Source organism: Delphinus delphis, chromosome 3 (genome assembly GCF_949987515.2).
Source record: "Delphinus delphis chromosome 3, mDelDel1.2, whole genome shotgun sequence".
Classification (NCBI taxonomy): Eukaryota; Metazoa; Chordata; class Mammalia; order Artiodactyla; family Delphinidae; genus Delphinus; species Delphinus delphis.
This window is the reverse complement of record NC_082685.1, coordinates 6,022,683-6,044,000: the sequence shown is the minus strand read 5'-3', so window position 1 is coordinate 6,044,000 and position 21,318 is coordinate 6,022,683. Positions and strand designations below refer to the sequence as shown.

Below are 21,318 nucleotides of genomic sequence, written 5' to 3'. Positions count from 1 at the left end.
CACGGGCTTAGTTGCTCTGCGGCATGTGGGATCTTCCCAGACCAGGGCTCGAACCCATGTCCCCTGCATTGGCAGGTGGATGCTTAACCACTGTGCCACCAGGGAAGCCCTATTTTTTATTTTTTAATTTTATTTTTTGGCCACGCCGTGCAGCATGCAGGAGCTTAGTTCCCCAACCAGGGATTGAACCTGTGCCAGGGGCGTGGAGTCTTAACCACTGGACTGCCAGGGAAGTCCCACATTATTTTTTAAACTGTGGCAGAATATATGAGACACAAAATTTGACATTTTAACCATTTTTAAGGGTGCAGTTCAGTAGCATTAAGTATATTCCCAATGGTGTGCAACCACTGCCAATATTTCCAAAAATTTTTCGTCACCCCAAATAGAAACTTTATACCCCAGTAAGCAAAAACTCATTCTCCTTCCAACCCTCCCAGCCCGTGGTAACCGCTAATCTACTGTCTGTCTCTATGAATTTACCTATTCTAGATATTTCATAGAAGCAGGATCATATAATATGTGTCCTTTTGCATCTGGCTTATTTCACTGAGCCTCATGTCCTCAAGGTCCATCCATGGTATAGCCTGTGTCAGAATCTCTCTCCTTCTTAAGGCTGAATAATGTTCCATTGTACGGATGGACCACATTTGTTTATACGCTCATCCTTTGATGGACATCTGGGTTGTTTCCAACTTTTGGCTATTGTGAATCACGTTTCTACGAGCATGGACATACAAATATCTCTTAGAGTCCCTGCTTTTCAGTTCCTTTGGGTAGATATCTAGGAGTGGAATTGCTGGGTGATATGGAATTATGTGTTCAGCCTTCTGAGGAACCGCCAAACTGATTTCTGCCACATATGTAATTTTCAACTTTTTACCAGACACATTAAAAAGAATAGAAAGGTACCAGTAAAATTAATTTTAATGCTATATCTTATTTCACCCCATACATCCAAAGCATTATCTCAATATGTAATCGACATAGAAAATTACTAATGAGATACTTTACATAGGATATTTTACATTCTTTCTTTCATATGAAATCTTGGCAATCTGGCATGTATTTTACTCTTTAAGGACGTTTCTATTTGGATGCTAAATTTTCAACGGCTGGAGTGAAAGGGGTAGTGTTTAATTAAAAAAAAACAAACTTGTTTTACGTTGTTCAGTTTTTAAATTTACATTTGAAATTTACTGACATTCACAATTTCTGTTCCTCTGTTGCATTAGCCACATGGGGCTAGTGGCCCCCATATTGGATGGTGCAGATTTAGACCCAGCTACTTAATTCTGGAACCTGTTTTTTATCAGGCAGACATAGATTTACCATGAAGTGGATGAAGCTTAAGCTTCAGGGACCCCTAAATAAAGATTACTTTCTGTATCTAAGTCTGGACTCAATTTTCTTTGCCGTTTCTTAGAGAGGCTCCCAAAATATGGAAGTTCAGCTTCCAGAAAACCTGGATCCACCCTGCAGAGCTGTGCCAATACAGTGGCTTTATTCATTTTTTTAAATTTTTATGTTAATTTTATTGGAGTATAGTTGATTTGCAAAGTTGTGTTAGTTTCAGGTGTACAGCAAAGTGATTCCATTATACATATACATATATTCATTCTTTTTCAGATTCTTCTCTCATATAGGTTATCACAGAATATTGAGTAGAGTTCCCGGTGCTATACAGTAGGTCCTTGTTGGTTATCTGTCTCATATATAGTAGTGTGTGTGTGTTCATCCCAAGCTCCTGATTTATCCCTCCCTACCACGTTTCCCCTTTGGTAACCAGAAGTTTGTTTTCAGTATCTGTACGTCTATTTCTAGTTTGTAAATATGTTCATCTGTATCATTTTTAATTAGATTCCACATATGAGTGATATCACGTATTTGTCTTTCTCTTTCTGACTTACTTCACTTAGTATGATAGTTTCTAGGTCCATCCATGTTGCTGCAAATGGCATTATTTCATTCTTTTTCATGGCTGAGTAATATTCCACTGTATATATGTACCACATCTTCTTCATCCATTCCTCTGTGAATGGATATTTAGGTTGCTTCCATGTCTTGGCTATTGTAAATAGTACTGCAGTGAACACTGGGGTGCATGTATCTTTTCAGATTATGGTTTTCTCCTGATATATGCCCAGGAGTGGGATTGCTGGATCATATGGTAGTTCTATTTTAAGTTTTTTCAGACAAAGATACCCTAATACCAAAACCAGGCTTTTATTCATTTTTCACAACTGCATAGTATTCCGTTGTCAGAAGGGACCGTAATTCGACCAGTCCCACATCAATGGACAGGTAGCTTATCCAAAACGCCCTTGTTTTGTTGGCATGTCTGTGGGCATTTGCACCAATCCCTCTGGCCAGAGGGTGAGTGCATTTCAAATAATGAGTCATTATCCCTCATTTCCCTTTTTTAGAAATTCTAGAGCAGCACATGCTGTCCAGTAGAAACAGAACACAAGCCACACGTGTAATTAATATTTTTCTAGTAGCCACGACTTTAAAACTGTAAAAGACGCAGGTGAAATTAATTTTAATAATATGCTTTCTTTAACCCAACAGATCCAAAGTAGTATTGTTTAAATGTGTAATGAACAGAGGAAGTATTGAGATAATTTTACTGTCTCGTTCTCGTCCTAAGTCTTAGAAACCAGGGTGTATTTCACACCCCCAGCACACCTAATTCGGACACTCAGTTTTCGTCGTAGATCCTTGATCTGTAATTAGACTCCATAAAAATGTCTCGTTGGAGCAGATTTGCCCTTCCAGGAGGTCCCAAATGTACTGTCAAGTTTTTCCAATCATTGAATTGGCTATCAGAGGCTGTTTTTGGCTTTGCCTTTACTTTTTATCTTGAAGTTGTCTTCGATTTACAGAAGAGAGAACCTTTTTTAAATTTAATTTAGCATTAAAAACTCTGTCCAACACAACAGCTGCATTTCAAGGACTCAAGAGCCATAGGGGTGCACGCGATGGTGCAGATATAGAACATTTCCACGATAGCAGAAAGTTCTAGTGGACAGTGCCAGGCTGTAGATCAGAGCTCCACCTGCAAAGAGGGAGAGGAGTTTGGAATTACACTAAGAGGAGAGAGTTTGGATTCTGGATCGTAAAGGCTGTAGCTGTGTGTATTTGGGCACGAGACGTATCTATCGCTCAGAACCTCCGTTTTCTTATCTGTAAAATGGGTGTCTCCAGGGCCGCAGGAAGTGGAGAGGGGCAGGGCCGAAGTCCTAGATTCCGCTCTGGTGGTTGGGGTTTGGAGTCTGGGAGGACTTTGTGACCGCCTGCAGGAACGGAAAGGACCGGGGAGTGGAAAGACATTGGCCAGGCCAAGAGGCCGCCCAGGATCCCCCAGTGCGGGACCAGGGGGGCCATCTTTGGACGCTTATTCCCTGAGCACTTCCTGTGCTCTCCCCATAAACTTGTCAGGCTCTCCGTCACCTCCGGACCTTTGCGTTGGCTGTTTCGTCCACCAGGAATGCCCTTTCCCCCAACTCCTACACTACCTGGTGGGCCCTCAGATAACCTTCTGACATAATCACATTGTACCCCTCCCAGGCAGAGCCCTGGCTCCAAGCCTCAGCTCCAGGGCACTGGGGAGCATCTTGTAACCAGCTCTGTCTTCTCCCTAGGCTGGGAAAGACTCTGGGAAAGCTGGGAAAGGGCAGGGTCAAGGTCAAGGTGGGACCTGAGAGCCATCGGAATCTATCCCAGGTCCAGAGATCATGTAGCCTAGTGGGTAGGAATAAGTGGACTCTGAAGCTAGATGCTTTCTGTTGGAATTACAGTTCTGCCATTTTCTTGCATTGAGTCCTTGGCCTCAGTTTTCTCGTCTGTAAAATAGGGATGAGAACAGTGCCTCCTACCTCAGGACTCGTAAAGATGAACTTGGGTAACCTGCATCTGCCCGCTCGGCATGTGTTACTACTTTTGTTAGCAGTGATGCTGTGTTCACTGTCCCCTCCTCCCAGCTCCTCTCTGACCCATGGATCCACCTGGCTGGGCCAAGGTAAAATGTTCCTGCCACCACTGTCTCCCCGGGCTGTTGCTGCAGCTGCTTCTGGCTCCGTGCTTCTCCTCCTACCTGCGTGTGTCCCGAGACAAGCCCACATGGGTCCCCGAATTGGGGGCCCCCTCCCAGGCCACTGCAGGGCCCTCCACCCGCCCGCCTCTGCGTCTCCTGCTGTGGACGTGGCTATTCAACACCCCAGTGGCTCTGTCCCACTGCTCGGAGATGTGGCCCGGCACAGCCGACTGCCACCTGACTGTCAGCCGCAGCGAGTACCCTCGGGCGGATGCGGTCTTTGTGCGTTACCGAAAGGTCAGCTCCAGGCCTAAGGCACAGCTCACGCCTTCCCTGCGGCCCCCCAGCTAGCGCTGGGTCTGGTTCAGCATGGAATCGCCCAGCAACTGCCCCAAACTGAAGGCCCTGGACGGATACTTCACCCTCACGGTGTCCTACCGCCAGGACTCAGATATCTTCACGCTGTACAGCTAGCGTGAGCCATGGCCTGGCCAGCCTGTGGACACACTGGTGAACGTCCCGGCCAAGACCAAGCTGGTGGCCTGGGTGGTGGCCAACTGGAGGGTGGACTCGGTCGGGTGCAGTCCTATCAGAAGCTGCAGCCTCACCTCCAAATGGATGTGTATGGACGCTCCCACATGCCACTGCCCCGGGAGGTCATGACCAACAGGCTGTCCCAGTACAAGTTTTACCTGGCTTTCAAGAACTCCTTGCACCCTGACTATATCACAGAGAAGCTGTGGAGGAACGCCCTGCAGGCCTGGGCAGTGCCAGTGGTGCTGGGCCCCAGCAGGAGGAACTATGAACAGTTCCTGCCACCTGAAGACTTTCAGAGCCCCAAGGACTTGACCCATTATCTGCTGGCGCTGGTCAAGGACCACACCCTCTACCCGAGCTGCTTCCGCTGGCGGGAGACGCTGCGGCCCAGATCCTTCAGCTGGGGCTTGATGTTCTGTCAGGCCTGCTAGCGGCTGCAACAGAATCCCAACTACCGGACGGTGCCCAGTATCACGTCTTGGTTCACGTGAGCCAGCCAGCCTGGGGCCTGGGCTGCTGGGCATCTGGGGACCTTGGTGGGTGGAGCGCTCCCTTACCTGGGGCTTCCCCTGCTGGGCCCCTCTGCTGCCAGGAATGTTGCTTCCGTGGGACCTCGCTTGCTAGGAGCTTCACCTGCTGGGGGCGGGGGTGTCATCTACCAGGGGCTGTGGCTGCTGGGCACGCACCAAGACACCCCCTGGGGAACTGGCCTTGGTGCCCCGCCCACTGGTGATGGCTCTGGTGGATGGGCCTGTGAGTACTGCTGCTTTGTCAATGAACCGCCTCGGGGGTATGCAGGTTGGCAATACTGACACCATTTTCGAGATGGGAATGCTCTGAGGAAACTGGTATGTCCTCCCTTACTCCAGATCAGCGATTCTCACTCCAGGACGATTCTGCTCCCAGGGGACGCTTGGAGTGTCTGGGGACATCTGTGGTTGTCACAACCTGGGGGTGGGCTGATAGCATCGAGTGGGAGGGGGCCAGAAATGCTGCTCAACAGCCTACAGTGCCCGGGAGACTGGGGCGCAGAGGGGGTGGGACTGGGGGCGGGGCTGTCTGGGGGTCCACGTGGGGCAGGGCTGGGACAAGGGGACGTTCTACACCTAGCGCAAGGATAGAGGAGGGGCAGGAACTGCTCCCAAAGGAGGGCAAGGGGAGAGGGTGTGACGCGGCGCGTGTGACTGTGAGAGCGGGTGTGACAGGGGACGACCACGTGGGGCTTGGAGTGAGGGTGGGCGTGGCCGCGTGTGACTGAACAGGGGGCCCCTGTGTTCTTGCAGGTGACCTTGAGGACGCCCCTCTCTGAGTGTGCCTGACCACTGAGCATGTAAGCATGTGGACCGTGGGTCTGCGTGTGATCCTAAGCCCTGTGTGGGTGGCAGTCTCTGTGCCCTGTGTGTGTGAATGTGTGTGTGTGTGTGTGTGTGTGTGTGTATGTGTGTGTGTGGCACACACTGCTGAGAACCCCAGCCTTGGGGTCTGCGGGGGCACCTCTGTTTACGTTCCAATTCTCTGGTGGGCTGGGCCAGTGCCCTGTGGTTGGATCTGGGTGGGAGATGGGAAGGCCGAGGTCCCAGGAGGCTGCGTGCACGCACGCACACACACACACTCACACTCACACTCACACCAAGGCAGCCAAGCTTCAGGGACCAGAGACCCGGGCTCCAAGGCCAATTTTCCTGCTGTGTGTCCTGGACTGAGCAACTTCCCTCTCTGAGGCTCAGGGTCTTCTAGGATGGGGAAACCGAGGCTCAGCTTCCCCAGCGTCTGGGAACTCTGGCTTTTCTGCATGGCTGGGCTGAGTCAGCCCAAACAGTGTAGGAATCCACCACCCCAAACCTCAGAGTCAGAAGATTGCAGGGATGGGTGGGGGCCCCAGCCAGCCAGCCTGTTCTGAAATTGCCTTCCAAGCAGGCCACCCACGGTTTGGTACCTGCCTTCCAAGCCCTGCTCTCGGAGCTCCCTGGAAGTCCTGCCTGTTAGCTGACTCCAGTGTCTCCAACTGCAGCCTGGGGGCGTGGCGGGTGCTGGGGAGCAGGGAGCTGGGGGTGTTCCTGCCTGGCTGGGTGAGACTCCCTGGGGGCAGCTTCTGAATCGAGTCCTCCAGCTTCAGGATGGGGGTTGGGTCTGGGAAGGCCAGAGCGCAGATGTGTGGGAAAAGGGGGGAGGGGGCCAGTGTAGGAGACACAGCAGTAAAGGAGGGAAGGGTCTGTTCTCTGAGAGCCCCGGTCTGGGGTGGGGAGAGGGAAGAGGAGAGACGACTATGCCCTAGGGAAAGCTGTATGGGAAGGGGGAGTTGCGCCTTCGAGACCACCCCCGCTAGTCTGAGGGGAAGAAGGGGAGGGGTCCACGCCGTCTGGTCTCCCGGGTGCCAGCTCCGTGCTGGGAGCACCCACTCTCTTCCCCGCCCCTCCTCAGCCCGTGCAACCTGCCGACCCCTCCCCGCCAGCTGGGAACCCAGTTCCCCGGCGCAGTCCTGGGCTTGCCAGGCATCAAGGTGACACCACAGGCAAATCTAAACACCGCACCGCACTTTTTCCATCCTCCACAGGGGCTTGTCGTAAATTCTCCCTCGGGCTCCGGCCAGAGCTTTTATGGCCCCAGGACCTAGGTCCCTGGGGACCCGGCTCTGCCGCAGCAGGCGCCGGTTTCGGGCTGGATGGGGTTGGCGCCCGCCCCAGACCTATCCCCGCAGGGAGATGGGCAGCGAGCTATATTTTTAGCTAGTGAAAGGAGATAGTAGCTCCGAGTTCACCCTGGTGAGAGCTGCCCAGGCCCGAGGAGGCCTGTTGGGTGAGGGAGACCTGGTCCACCTGGACCTCAGTCTTCTCATCTGCACTGTAGTTACACCTTCCCTCCCCAGAAGGACACCTTGCAGGGAGGCGGGGAGGGAAGGGGCACGGGGACCTGTAGAGAGGTGGGAGAGAAGGTCCCTGCCGACATCCCCCATTCACCCCACTTTCCTTTTTGTACCCCGGAAACAAGACCCTCTTTGCATCTACTTTCCTCTTACCCCTAAGCAAATGGAATCCTTCCACCATCCTGCAGGTGGTACCCGCACCCGTCCCCCTTTTCCCAATGGAGATGGCGCCTCCTCCCCGTACGCCCTCATGCGCTTCCGAGATGTGGGCACCCCCCGAGCGCGTAATCACAGCCGGGGCTCGATTTTCCACACTTTATCTTGGTACAGTTATCGCGAGAGTCCTGAGCTCTCGACGGCATTTTCTGTGCATGGGCAGTCTGTCGCGGGGCTTGCCAGGCGGGACGGTGGGTGCTGTCGGGGCGGGGGGCGTGGCCGCCGTCTCGCCAGGCCCGGTGAGGTAGGGTCACACGCAGGCGCACTCGCGCGCCGACAGCTCGTGGACCGTGTGGTAGCGACTGTGCGTGTCCAGGAAGGACACCTCGTCCTCGTAGGCCGTCGGGCGGCAGCAGGGCTGCGCTCGCACCCGCTCTCGCCGCACTCGCCGCCGCTGGCGCAGGCGCCGCAGTCCCAGGTCGTAGACGCGCGTCGCCGCCTCGCACGCGCCTGCGCAGTAGCGGAACAGCACCGTCTCGTCCGACGCGTAGCCCAGGCCCAGCTCGCTCACGCGCACCTCGAGCTCGCGCAGCCCGCACGGCCGGGTCCCCGACCGCGCACGCGCGCGCCGCCGCCGGGGACCCGCCCGACGGCGCGGACCCGGGGACCTCCCGGCCCAGGGCGTCAGTTCGCGAAGCTCCACCGCGTCCGGGGCGCCCTGCAGCAGTGCACGGTCTGCGAGGGGATGGAGAGAATGGGGTGGGGGTCAGTGGGTGGGTGGGTGGCAAGGAGCCCCCTACCCTCGCTGTTCCCTGAGAAAAAGGACCCTTGTGGAGACTCAGAGGTGCTAGTGCTCCCTCTCCCGACCACTTATCTTGCTCCAGGATTCCCGCTCATGCACCCTCTCTGGGCGGTGTCGGGGGGTGCATATCCACACCCGCACGCTGGGTCCCCAGGGCTACTGACACCCTTCTCTGGACCCTGCACCTACGATGGACTGCTCAGAACCTGGCACATACTGTACCACATTCCAGCCTGCCCCACCTTGAGCTGAGCTGACTCGAGTGTCTGTCTTCCTCTGGACGCCCCCTGCCCCCAGCACTCTCTGTGGACCCCATCCCTATGCAGAGCAGCGTGGGATTTTGCCCCTTTTCACTGAGCTGCTCTCACCTCATTGAAGAAAAGGGAGGGCTCAGCAGGGGGTGTGGTGATCCAAATCCCTGTTTCTACTCAGCCCCAGCTGCCCCCACCCCTATGCTGGGCCACCCCCATGTTACAGGTGAGGAAACTGAGCATCCAAAGGGGAAAAGACGTGCCTGAGGCAGGTGCAAGTGGCAGAGAGAGAGAAGCCCAAACAGCAGTTTTGCTTCCATCGTGTGCCCAGGTTTGGCCCAAGTCCGGCCCTCTTCTCCCACAGCTGCTCGTGCCTGGAGCCATAGATCCCCAGGACCCCACAGTCTACATTTATTTCCCAAGTGGCTGCCCCTGCCGCAGTACTCCTCAGCCCCAGGAGATGAGTGCAGACGTTGCAGTGGCAGGCAGTGTTGACAGTGGGTCTGCAGGCAGGGGGCTCCCAGCCCCTGAGCAGGTGGCAGTCACACTTGCAGTTGGGAGAGGAAATCCTGAGTTTAGCCCGCACCTGCCCCCAAGGCTGGCGCACCTGGCTGTCAAAAGAAATAGCTTCCTGGGAGGTCCAAGGGGGAAGGGCTGTCTGTCACCCTGGGCGTGTGTCTGTTCCACAGGGGGTCTCAGAAAGCAGACAAGCCCAGGTTCGGAGCCTTGCTCTGCCACTGTCAGCCTTGTAGTTTCAGGCAGGTGATGGCCCTGTTCTGTGCCCCAGTTTCCTTATTTGCTCAGTGAGACTTGAAGAGTCCCCACTTTGGCTGGGACTGGGAGGGTGGAAAGGGGTGGGGGGGTGGGGGCACCGAGCAGCATCTTTTGAGTTCTTGATGCCCAGGGGCAGGAGCAGGGTGGCCGGCACTGCCTGCTCTGGGGTTAGGTTGAACCTGGCTCACTTCTGATGCCTAAAATTCCACCATTTAGTGTGCCCACCCCAAAGGTGTGTATCTAGAGAGTTAATTCAAGGCATTGCTGGTTGACATACAGACGCCAGATGCCCAGCTAAATGTGAATTTCAAGTAAACAATGTATAATCTTCTAGTATATTATCTGTCCCTGCCTTCCTCCAGCAGGCCTGGCCACGTGCACAGGGTCTGGAACACAAAGAGATGAGGTCCACACCCCCCTGGCCCAAGCCTGAAATTCCACCATCAGCGCATTAGTCCCAGGGCCTAGAACATTGGGACTTCAGGGGATCGGGAGCCACTCCCTTCCCCCAGTAGGGCTGGTTCCCGGGACAGGATGCCAGGCAGGCAGGACCCAACCATGGGCTGAGATCCTCCCCGGTGCCTGAAATTCCACCACGGGTGCTTTGCCCCCGGGCCTGGGGCACTAGCTTTGGGGGGCACCCCCCGGGTCTCTGGGACTCAGTGTCCTGGGAAGGACTTTGCCGCCTGTAGGGGGGAGCGGCAGGGGCGGAAGTGGAGCCTGCGCCTGAGGCCACCCTTGTCCATTGTGAGGACAAGAAAGAAGGATTGTGTAGGCCGGCAGGGCGGGTGCGGACGTGCACGCAACCCCTACCCACTGGGGGCCACGCCCGCGCCCCGCCCGCGCGGGTGCACATGTGGATGAGCGCGCAAGAAGTCGAGGCCCACGCACCGCCCTGGCCCCACAGAATCTGCAGAGCGCAGGCGCCAGGGGCGAGTGGGTAGCTGGGCCGTGGCAGCCACGCCCGCCGGGGGTGGGCGTTTCCATTTTTATACCTCCCAGCTTCTTCCCACGTCGTTCTCTCCCATCCTTCTCTCCTTCTGTGCCTCTCTGTTTCTGTGTCTCTCCCCATTTCTAGGACTCTTCCTATTTCTAGGGGTCTCTCTGTCTCCCTCTCCCCTTGGTCCCTGTCCACCCTGGGAGGTCACTAGGGCCTCGGGTTCGGCCTCCCTCTCCCTCCACCCCCGCGCTGCGCTGCAGTGGCCGCCCAGGCCGAACGCCCAGGTCTAATCTCCATCTGGTCCCCTGGCCCCTCAGGGCTAGAGCCTAATTCCTTGTGACAGCTGAGCCGAGAGACCCCAGTTCCCAGCGGCCATCCCCTCCGACGCCCCTGCCAGGCCGTTGTGGGGATTTGCGCCCTCCCTCCACCCCATCTAAAATAAGCCTCTGTGGCCCTGCTCCACTGCGTGAAATTCCACCATTGTGGCCGCTGCGACGTTGGGGGTATCTGACCCAAGACAGGGGGGAGGGCTTACACTGGGCCAGACGGGCGATTCGAGCGTCCAGGGTGCGAGGCGGCCGGCGCAGCGGGGCAAGCGCGGGTCCGAGGCGGTGGCTGAGGAGCAGGCCTTCCCAACACATCCAGATGGAGAGCACGGAGCTGCAGAGCACCGAGGCCAAGGCCACCGCCTTCCAGCGCTGCATCCTCAGCCTGCGTGCACGGGATGGTCAGCCACACGGCCTCCGTCTGTCTGTCAGGCAACAAATGAACGTGCACGGGGTGCTGGACCAGGCACCGGAGATACAGTGGGGCCCCTGATTTTGAACCACTCCTGCTTAATGATCAATCATAACATAGAAGTGATTCATTCAAGGAACCACTGAACAAGGTTGTGAAGAACGCTGCCAAGGACGGGGTGGGCACTGTGCCAGGGGTAACCTGGGAACCACCCCCATCTGGGGGTCCCAGAGTGCTTTCCTGAGGATTGAGGAAAGTTGAGACCTGAACAAAGGTAGGAGTTGGCCAGGCAGAAGAGAACGGCACCTTAGGCTTAGGCAGGGAAAACAGCCAGTGCAAAGGTCCTGGGCGGTGACCCCAGATGGCCAATCCAGCCGGGAGGCTGGGGTGGCTGGAGCCCAGTGAATTTGGGGACGGAGGTGAGGACATCCCCAGCAGGGGGCACCGTGGGACCATGGCGGCGAGGAGAGGTGGTGCTTCGAATACAGTCCGGGAGGCCAGAGCCCTGGGGTTGAGACATGTTGATGTCCTGGGAGTGACTTCCTGACCTTCTCTGAGCCTAGGTTTCCCCTCCAGACAAACTAATGCCCAGAAGTGGGCAGCAAAGGACTACAGCTGCCCTCGACCCACCTCCAGGCCTTTGCACAAGCGGGTTCTTCCATCCAGAACATTCTCTTCTCCACTGCTTCCCACTCCCATTAAATTTTCAGTCTTAGCTTGGACGGCAGCTCCCTCAGGAAGCCTTCCCTGACTGCTCCAACCCCCCAGCCCCAGGCCGGCGCAGGGGCACTCTCTGGGCCCCCACAATGCCCTAAGCGTCCCCCATTAGGGCACCGATTACTCAGTGTTGTGGCTGCCTAGTCGCGTCGTTCTCGCAGTAGACGTTTAATAACCCAGGCGCACCTCCACACCTCCACCCTATCCGAGAAGCTCCCCGCCACTAAGCGGCCTCCAGCCCGCGTTTACATTTCCCTGCCCGGCTGCCTGGTGTCGGCCCTCGCGGGGCCTGGCGGCCAGCCCGGTGTAAACATTTACACGGAGAGCTGAAAGCCCGGCTGGACGGCGGTCAGCGCCTGGGCTTGGCCGCGGGATGCGGGGCGCCCCCACGCGCGTGTTTCGGGCCGCGCAGCTGGCCAGAGCTGAGCTGAGCAGTTATTTGCGTTCTATTTGCATCTCGTTTGCATGTGATTTGCATGTGGTGGCGCGCGGGGGTGGGGTGGAGCGTGGTTAAGAGCAGTAAGGCTGGAACCGTCTCTCCCCCGCCCCATGGATGCAGCGGCACTGGAGCTATGGCAGACAGTAAGTAACAAAGGACACCTATTAAGCGCCTGCTGTGTACCAGACCAAGCTGCTGAGACCACGAAGGAGGCATTATAACCTCCATTTTACAGCTGGGGAAACTGAGGCACAAAACAGAGGGGCTCGGCCAAGGGCACAGCTAGGAAAGGATCTGGGATTCACACCCTGGTTCTTTGACACAACACACACCACGTGGGGGGGAGCAAATGCTGTGGAGTTATTCCCAGGACCTTACACTATTGGTGGTATTTGATACGCCATTATTAATACTGTTGGGGGTGGTGATGGACAGTGAGCTCCCCGACATGGGAGCATGTAAACAAACCCTGGCCCAGCCTGGAGATCTGAGGACACAGCACAAGTGCAGAGGCCCTGGGACGGGGCCATGCCTGGCTTGTTGAAGGAACCATCAAGGCAGCCCCGTGTGGCTGGAGCAGAGTGAGCGCGGGAGGAGGTGAGGGCAGGGAGGGGATGGGGACAGGTCATGCACGGCCTGTGGGCTGCGGGGAGGAGATTTCATTCTCAAGGTTGTGCAGCAAGCTGAGGTCAGCCCTTGCATTTGTCAGGTGCCCAAACCCACTGCCTTTACTCTTAACGAGCCCCTACTTTATGCCAGAGCCCAATCTACAAACTTAATGCGTATTATTAAGTCATTTCAACCTCACGAGTCCTTGTCCCCGTTTTACAGATGGGGAAACTGAGACCCGGAGTGGTGAAGTGACTTGCCCAGGGTCACAGAGCTGAGATTAGAACTCTAGTGGCCTCACCCAACCTGGGAAGGGGAGACAGGCAGGGAAACCCACCCAGGCTCAAGACCTCAGGTGGGCAACGCCCTCTCTGGACTCTGCACCCTGCTTGTCCTCACACCCAAGTCTTGGAGTGGCGTGCCTCGGTTTCCCTGTTAGACTGGAACAAGACCTCTGCACAGCGCCGGCCTAAAACAGGGGGCTGAGAGGGTAGATGGGTCTCCAGCCCTGAGATGGCCCGGCCACGGGAGCCCTTGGAGACGCAGACCCCCCAGAGCTTTGATGGGGGGCAGGAAAGCAGGGGGCCGCTGTTGGAGGGGGCCCGGCAGACATAGCTGATAAGCGTCTGTTAACAATGGGCCTTTCTGTATGGGGGTCACCCAACTGGTTTGTCTCTGGCACAGACCTGACAGGGAGCAGGTGTGGTGGAGGGCACAGGGAGGGGACCAGGTGTGCACGATGTGTGTGCTTGTGTCAAGGGGAGGCGGGCACTCACACGGCACACTTGGGGGCTCACCCTCACACCCAGCGTTCCCATGCTTACATACGCTCTGACCCACTCACACACACACCCTCTCACATGTGCCCAAACACTGTTGCACACACATCCTCAGACACTACCCCGCTCACATATTCCGACAGGCTCTTGCACACTCAGATGCCATCCCGCTTACACACTCAGTGTTCGCACACACCCTCAAACACTCACACACCTGAACACCACCACACTCACATGCTAGTGTGTTTCACTTTCACACGTGGGCATTTTATGCACAAACATGATCACCCTCGATCAAGTGCTACCACTCACACTAGCATTTGCACACGTGCACACACACCCTCTGACTTGCACGCAGGAGCTCCCCCAATCACACCCCTTACACTCTCTCGTGCCCGTGGAAGCTCCTGCACACCCTCGATACTCACACTGACACACTCAAGCACCTTCACACTCAGAGATACATTGTCTCTTGCACACTGACACAGAGAATGGGCACACCACACACATGCCTCCTCCAAGCCCTCCTGTGAGCACTTGAACTTGAACTTGTACGTGCACGGGCGTGCCCATCATCACCTGCATCCCGCATTCCAGCCACGTGCACACACACCCGGGGGGCACACACATGAACACACTGCCAGTGCTGGCGGGCCCTCGGCTGCAAAGATTCTGGGGGGAGAGTGAGAGGCACAGACACAGGCTGCAAGTGTGAAGAAGGGAAGTGGGCGGGGGCAGAGTGACCCAGGGGAAAGGGCTACTGGTACCCGGCCCAGCCCCACACCTGCTGGCATTTCAGGTGCCACCCATCTGCCCAGACAGGGCCTGGCCCAGGGTCCCCTCCCAACCCAACAATGTCCAGACCCTGGAGAATCCTCACTGCCCAGGGAAGGGGGCACCTCCCTTCCTGGGGGCCAGGCCCGTCTGAAGTGCAGCAAGAGGGATCTGGGATAGACTTCCACTTCTAGCTGGAGGCCACAGAGTGCCCACGGCTGGGGCAGGGAAGGAGGAGAAACTGAGGCTCAGGGGAGATGAGTAGCCCACAGACACAGCCAGGTGGAAACCTCCAGTTATTCAGAGAGCAGAGAAGTAGGGTGAGGGTGTGTGGGTGTTTCTGGCAGCTTCCTTGATGGTACCAGGAAACACTGCTTATTATCTTGATGTCCCGGCTAAGTTCCAGGGCTCCACCTTTCCATCGAGCTTCCCAGGGAACACCTGCCAGGCATGCCTGTCCATGGGGTCAACAGCCTTTGTCCTGCAGAGCTCCTGACCTCAGGAAGGAAACTACTTCATGCTTGTTCCCAGGAAGAGGAAGGAGGGGAGGGGAACCCTCCTTCCATCCACTCATCTCTCTAGTCTGGGGAGGCCTGGAATCAGGGCCTGGCTCCATCAGGCAAACTCCTACTCATCCTTCAAAGCCCCAGCTCTTAGAGCCCCTCCTCCAGGAAGCCATTCCTGCTCCCCATCTTGCCCCCTCCCAGCCTCAGTTCCCTCCCTCTTGCCCAGTTCTGCCAAAATAGTGTCTGGGTCCACATCTGTCTTTGCTGGACGGTGGAGGTGCTTCTGGAGGGGCACCCTGGACTGGGTCCTCTGAAGGCAAGGGCGGGCTTTGGTAATTCCATCCACCGTTGCCAGGTGGAGCTGTGGTGCCTCCTTCCACGAGCACCGTTCTTCCTCTGCACTTCACTCCCAGACATGTCTCTGGTCCTCCTATACCTCTGTTTCCCCAACTTCAGAAAGGGCCTGAGGCGGGCTGCCCAGAACTGTGGGAATGACCGGGTGGCTTGTGGGGCTGTCATCACTGCCCACGGGCAGAGCGAGCCAGGCTGGGAAGCCACATGGGCAGCTGTGGGGGCGGCCTGCACATGTGGGCCAGCCCTGAGGAAGGATACTTCCGAATGCTGTGGCACCTGGGGTGCAGACAGCTGAATCCGCACCCCCATCTGCCTCTTCCTGGCTGGATAACGTGGGAGCAAGCTCCTCCCCCTCTTGGAGCCTCAGTTCCCCATCTGTACAAGGGGCTGCACAGGACACCTTGCTCATCTGGAGGGCCGTTTCATTCAGCGAAGTCCTGCAGGCCTGGCCGATGTCCTGCAGCAGCTAGGCCCCGAGCATCAGACACGTGCTTGCACGCCCTTAATTCCGTTTCCTCCATCAGTGTTACAGGTCTGGGGCTGGCAGCTGGGCCCATTCCCAGGGCAGCCCTGTTCATCTCCTTTCCCCCAGGTGGCCCCAGGGGGTTCCCTAGGGTTCCATTAATGGGGAAACTGAGGCCCCATGAGGGGCGGGACTTGCGCCTCTCTCAAGACAAGATTCAATGGTTCTGCAAAACAAGAAACAAATTCCACAGCCCACAGAAATGTGCCCCCTCCCTTGTAGGGCCCAGGGCCCAGCCCCACCCCATGGTGGGAACCGGGAGGCCGGGGCAGGCGCAAGCTGGCGACGCACATCTGGGGGTAAACCAGGAACATCTGGCTAGCACAGCTGGTTCCGATGTCACATCTGCGGGGGTCGGAGGCCAGCCTGTGGGGCGGCCTCATGGGAGGGTGCAGGCACAGACACCCCCAGCAGAACCTTCCAGGCCTGCCCAAAGGTGGGAGCCCAGCATCTCCTTTTCTTCCCCCAGTCCAGGAGCTGCCTGCTGCCCAATCGCTAGAACCATTGCTGGCTCCCTGCTACTCTGAGAATCAAGTCGCGGGTCCTGAGCTTGCCTTAAGGGGATCTGGGTCTATCTTTGCCAAAGTGAGTCTGAGGGGTGGACATACAGAGAGGGTGATTTCTGGGGAAGACTGTGTTGGCTGCTTTGTGTTAATAATAGTAGTAAAAAAAATTAGCTAATACTAACACTAGCAAACAACACCATTGGTGCTGTTCTGAGCACTTTACATGTAGTGCCTCATAGAAAGGTGTGGACCATTTTATCACCATTTTGTAGACAGAAAAACTGAGGTCCAAAAGACTGAAGTGACTTCCTCAGGGTCCAACAGAGCGTAAATGGCCAAGCTGGGTTTTGAACTCAGGTGGTTGGGCAAACTCCTACTCATCCCTCAAAGCCCCAGCCTCAATGCCCCCTCTTCCACATTCTTGACCACTGTACCATATGGCCTCCCTAATAACAACAACAAGACCAAGAATAATAACACTAACACCTGGCAGTGTTGGCTATTCCATTTATTTAGTGCCAAGCACTCTGCTAAGTGCTTTCCACATGTTTGATTATCCCCGCAGTCCCTGGAAAAGATGTTATTATTATTATTATTAGCCCCATTTACCACACAGGGAAACTGAGGCTTGGAGAGGTAGAGTGACTCACTCAAGGTCACACAGAAATTAAGTGGCTGAGCTGCGGTTGAACCTGGGTCTGACTCTAAACTTGTTCTCTCAGTGTCTCCACAACCCCAGTAACGAGGGTGATGCTGGGGGGAAAGGGAGAAGCAGGGTCTTGCTGCTTGGGAGGCCAGTAGGGCTGAGATCCAAGGAAGTAAAAGGTTTTCTCAAAGACACACAGCAGAGCAGAACTAGCAAGTAAACAGATGGCCCACATGGCAGAAAGCCCAGTGTGCCAGGCTGGGTTCTGCTCCCAACATATTCACCCAACACTTATTGAGTGCCTACTGTGTGCTGCACTAGTCAGGGAACTCAGGATGACCAAGGCCAACCTGGGCCCCCATCTTCGCCAAGCTCACCATCCAATCAGGGAGATGGATAATAAAAAAAAAAGAAAGAAGGTAATTTAGGGAATTCCCTGGTGGCCCACTGGTTAGGACTCAGCGCTTCCACTGCTGGGGCCCCAGGTTCGATCCCTGGTTGGGGAACCTAAGATCCCGCAAGCCACGCAGCCAAAGAAAGAAAGAAAGAAAAGAAACAAGGTAATTTAGAGGTTGACAGTGCAACAGCCCCCAAATAAAACAAGGTGAAGCGATAGTGACTGGTGCTGCTTTTAAGCTGAGTGGTCAAGGAGGGCTTCCCAGAGGAGGCAGCATTTGTGCTGAGCCCACATGAAGATCTAGGAAGAGTGTTCTAGGTGGAGGGAACCACACGAGCAAAGGCTCAGAGGCAGGATGATGGCTTTTCAAGGGGACCGGTGTGACCAGAGCAAACGGCCAGGGGACAGCACAGGGAGATGAGGAAAGATAAGGGGGTGTCCTGTGCCCCGCAGGGTCAGCCCTCCATTCCCCACCAGTGCCTGGAGCCCTCTTCCTGTACCGGCCGCTACTCGGGCGTGTTCTTGGGAAGGCTGGGCCGGGGAGCCATGCGCGCTTGCGTGCGTGTGCGTGCGTGCGTGTTGTGTGCGTGTGCGTGCGTGTGTGTGCGTGTGTGTGTGTGTGTGTGTGTGTTGGGGCCACTAGCTTTTCAGACCCGCCGTTTCTGGCCCGGCCCTCTGCAGCTGGCCCGTAAAATTCCCACCTCAACCATACCAGGCGGGTCTGGCTTAGCCCGGCTGGTCTGGGACCGGCCTCGCAGGCATCTGGGGCGGGCAGGGGGCCCTCCCTGGGGGTCAATAACAGGATCAGCCTAATGAGGCCTGGCACGGCTAAGCAGCTGGCATGGGGCCCGGTGGGTGGTGTGAGGGACGTGGGTCCTCCGGGAGTGGCCAGGAGGACACCACACAAAGCTGACCATCTGACAGAAAGGGAAACCGAGGCACAGACCCCAATGCAACTCAAACCCTCACACTGGTTTCCTAGGAACCAGGGGACCTAAGTCACCTCTTCCATGTCCCCAAGTTCAAATTCTGCCTTGGGTCCCTGACACACTGAGCTCTTTCAGCACGGCCCCTCTCTGGGCCTCGGTTTCCTCAACTGGGATGTGAGATCCACCTGCTGGATTTCTTCCAGGACCAGCCAAAGCCTGAGTTCACTTGGATTTGAAGGGAAGATCTTTCCGCTCCTGAACACCCACGCCGAAGTGTCCCAGGCCCCATTCAGGCTTACTTTGCGGCTGTTACCTCTCCTGAAAGTCCAGGAGGCTGGCTGGCTGGTTTGAAAGCCTCCTGTCCACCCCCTAACCTGCAGCCCTGCCCTGCCAAGTGCAGCAGGCACCAGGCCTGTCTTGTTCTCTGCTTCGTCCTACTACACAGCTTGGCACACAGTAGCTTAGGGCTTGGGAATTAATTACATTGAGCATAAGGAAAGATCCCTCCAGCTCGCTCAGCCTCAGTTTTCTCAGCTGCGAAATAGAACCAGCCTCCCATGGCGCCTGCTCAGTTGATGCTCACAGGGCAGAGGGAAGACCCTATCTCCCCTCGAGGGCCCCAGACCCCTCTGCCCCACCTTGGGGGACCAGGAAAATTGCATCTGCAGAGGAATCCCACAGCCTCTCAGCAAAGACAGCTGGGCCCAGGGATGCCAGATGCATTAAAGACCCGTTCCTCTCTCTGTGTTTCCAGCCCCCATCTCTAGGAATCCGTCCTTGAAGGCCCCAGTACAGTTCTCCCTCTGTCAACCTTTCAGAAAAGTCTCTCCCTCCCATGGTCACCCCAGGCACCCTGGATTTTCCAAAATCATCCATGCTATTTCCTGCCTCCAGATCTTTGCATATGCAGTTCCCACCACGTGGAATGCCCTTGCCTTTCCCATTTAGAGAACTCCTACTCATCCTTCATAGCCCCAGCTGCAATGCCCCTCCTCCAGGAAGTCTCCCCTGACCCTCCTACCCTGAGGTAGTGCCTTTGCTCCCCACTCTGGGCTCCACCCTGGATTCAAGTCTGGAAGGACAAGGCCCAGGAGCCTGACACCAAACAGAGTCACGCACATCATCGCTGTCCAACAAACATTGGTGGAAACAATGTCTTGATTGTGTCCTTGTGCCTGGCTGCAGACTGTTTGGTTCCCTCTCCTGTTCCAGGCTCTTGAAAGCTATATCCTCTTCTCACCCCCCTGAAAACTAAGGCCTATAACCTGAGGGACAAGCAGTGATGGTGGAATTTCAGACACTGTGCCCAGCTGCAGGGGGGCATGTTTTGTTTTCTTCCCTGCACCCCTGGAACTAGCTCTTTGCAGGTCGCTGGGAGTGGCTGCAGAACCCCGAACCTCAGCAGTCCTAGAATGAAGGGTGTGGGGAGGGGTGTCCAAAGGGCCCAAGGCAAGGGGCTGGGGGGTGGGGAGAAGCTGGCAAAGCTGGGAGTCTCCCCCCACTGACATCCGCCTAGACCAGTCACGCCCCATTGGGGCTTCCTCAGCCCGGGGCTCTTAAAGACAAAGAGTGTCATGGAACAGACAGAAAAGGATGCAGGGCTGGGGGCGGGGCATAAAGGAGTGAGGAAAGTCAGGGGTCTGGCCTTCCATGCCCCCCACCTAGGCCCCTGGTCCTGCTCCCCAAATCTGGGCTGGTGGCCCAGCCTTGCAGGTAACCACAGGCCCGCTGAGCCAGGCCAGTGGCCCCATGCTATATGGATGCTAGTACTTCTTGGGGAGGGGACCATGGTGACTTCCACCCCTAGGAGAGGCCACTTCTCTCTCCAGTCCCAGCCCACATCTGCCCACTGTCTGCAGCCCCCTCGGCCTAAAGACTGCGAACTGACAAACCGCACCTTCTGGGAGAATTCTGAGACCATCCTGAGCAAGATGCCTTTTGTAAAAAGCGAGGAAGGAAGACAGCCTCCTCTCCTTCAAATCCGGTCTTTGCCGTTAAGCCCCCCCCCCCCGCCCCCCGCAAAGGGTTTCGCGCCCTCTTGTGGCTAAACAAGCGGCTCCAGGAGCTGAGAGAGCTAGGCCCTTACCGGAGGACACCGTGTCCCCGGCGGCAGCGGCGGCGGCGCGCAGGGAACGCGGCTGGAACGCGCCGCTGACAGATGTTTACTTCTGCGTGCAGCTGGGCCGCGACGGCAGCCCTCCGCCCAGGGTCTGCGGGATCCGGATGCCCCCCGCGGCCCCTTGTAGACCACAAGGCATAAGGGGTGTCTGGGTCTCGCCCTCCTAGAGGCTGGGGAGGGGATTCCGGCTGCCCCCGCTTCCACCCCTCTCCAGACGCTCCCAAGGGCGTCCGAGAAGGCAGAAGCGCTCCCGCCTCGTCGGACAGGGAACCCCCCCTCTCCTGACCAGACCCTGGCTTGGAGAGAAGCTTAAGATCGCCCTCCCGCTCCCCGCGCCCCTGCCACGCGCGGACCTGTCGCCCCTTGACCATACCCTCATACACACGCTGGTTCTTGGCTAGAGGCGGGAAACTACCGATCTACCCGGAGTCCCTGGAAGCCCTCCCAATCTCTGTCCCTGGGGCCGGTCCTCCCCCCGCGCCGGTACCGCGCGGGCCCGCCGTCTGCCCTTGCTTACCTGCTCCGGGCGCCCGATTAGCCGTCAGTGGCAGCCGCGCCTGCCGCCCGCGTCGGCCCCAGCCCCTGCCCCTGCCGCCGCGACCGCCATCCGGGCCGCCTGGGCCCGCGGCGCCCGGGGGGCCCCGGGCCGGAGGGGGCGGCCGCGGGGCGGCCGCGGCGCGAGCCGGCCCATGGGGTTCCCCCGGGCTCGCTCAGCCGCGGGCTGCGGCCATCCCCGCCCGGTGGAGGCTGGGGCTGAGGGGGTACCCTGGACGGCCGGCGGCTCGGAGGGCGCGGGGTGCAGGGGCGCACGGACGGCGCGGGCGGCTTCGGCGCGCGGCGCGGGGCTCCGGGGCGGCGGCGCGAGGGGCCCGGGCGCTCGGAGCGGCTCCACGGCGCTCTGTCCCGCCGCCTCCGCCGCTCCC

At 57.0% G+C, this 21,318-nt stretch overlaps 2 protein-coding genes across 3 annotated transcripts; one reads left to right on the top strand and one right to left on the bottom strand.

The window, feature by feature from the left end:
- The first annotated feature begins 852 nt into the window (after positions 1-852).
- On the top strand, positions 853-5,380 carry LOC132421745 (3-galactosyl-N-acetylglucosaminide 4-alpha-L-fucosyltransferase FUT3-like). The gene is given in 2 exon segments (XM_069540508.1): positions 853-4,607; positions 4,610-5,380. Coding segments are annotated over 2 exon segments (1,005 nt in total). The 5' UTR covers positions 853-3,997; the 3' UTR covers positions 5,005-5,380.
- A 2,359-nt stretch (positions 5,381-7,739) lies between these two features.
- On the bottom strand, positions 7,740-21,311 carry NRTN (neurturin). Of its 2 annotated transcripts, none has more exons than XM_060006549.1 (3): positions 20,913-21,311; positions 10,895-11,106; positions 7,740-8,327 (listed from the first exon to the last, which is right to left on the bottom strand). In XM_060006549.1, exons 2-3 carry the CDS (start codon positions 11,061-11,063, stop codon positions 7,903-7,905), a joined length of 594 nt encoding a protein of 197 aa, XP_059862532.1. In that variant the 5' UTR covers positions 11,064-11,106; positions 20,913-21,311; the 3' UTR covers positions 7,740-7,902. The 2 variants fall into 2 exon arrangements, with proteins under 2 accessions (XP_059862532.1, XP_059862530.1); XM_060006547.1 differs by having other exon boundaries at positions 10,895-11,110; positions 20,913-21,310.
- Between the last annotated feature and the right edge of the window lie 7 nt (positions 21,312-21,318).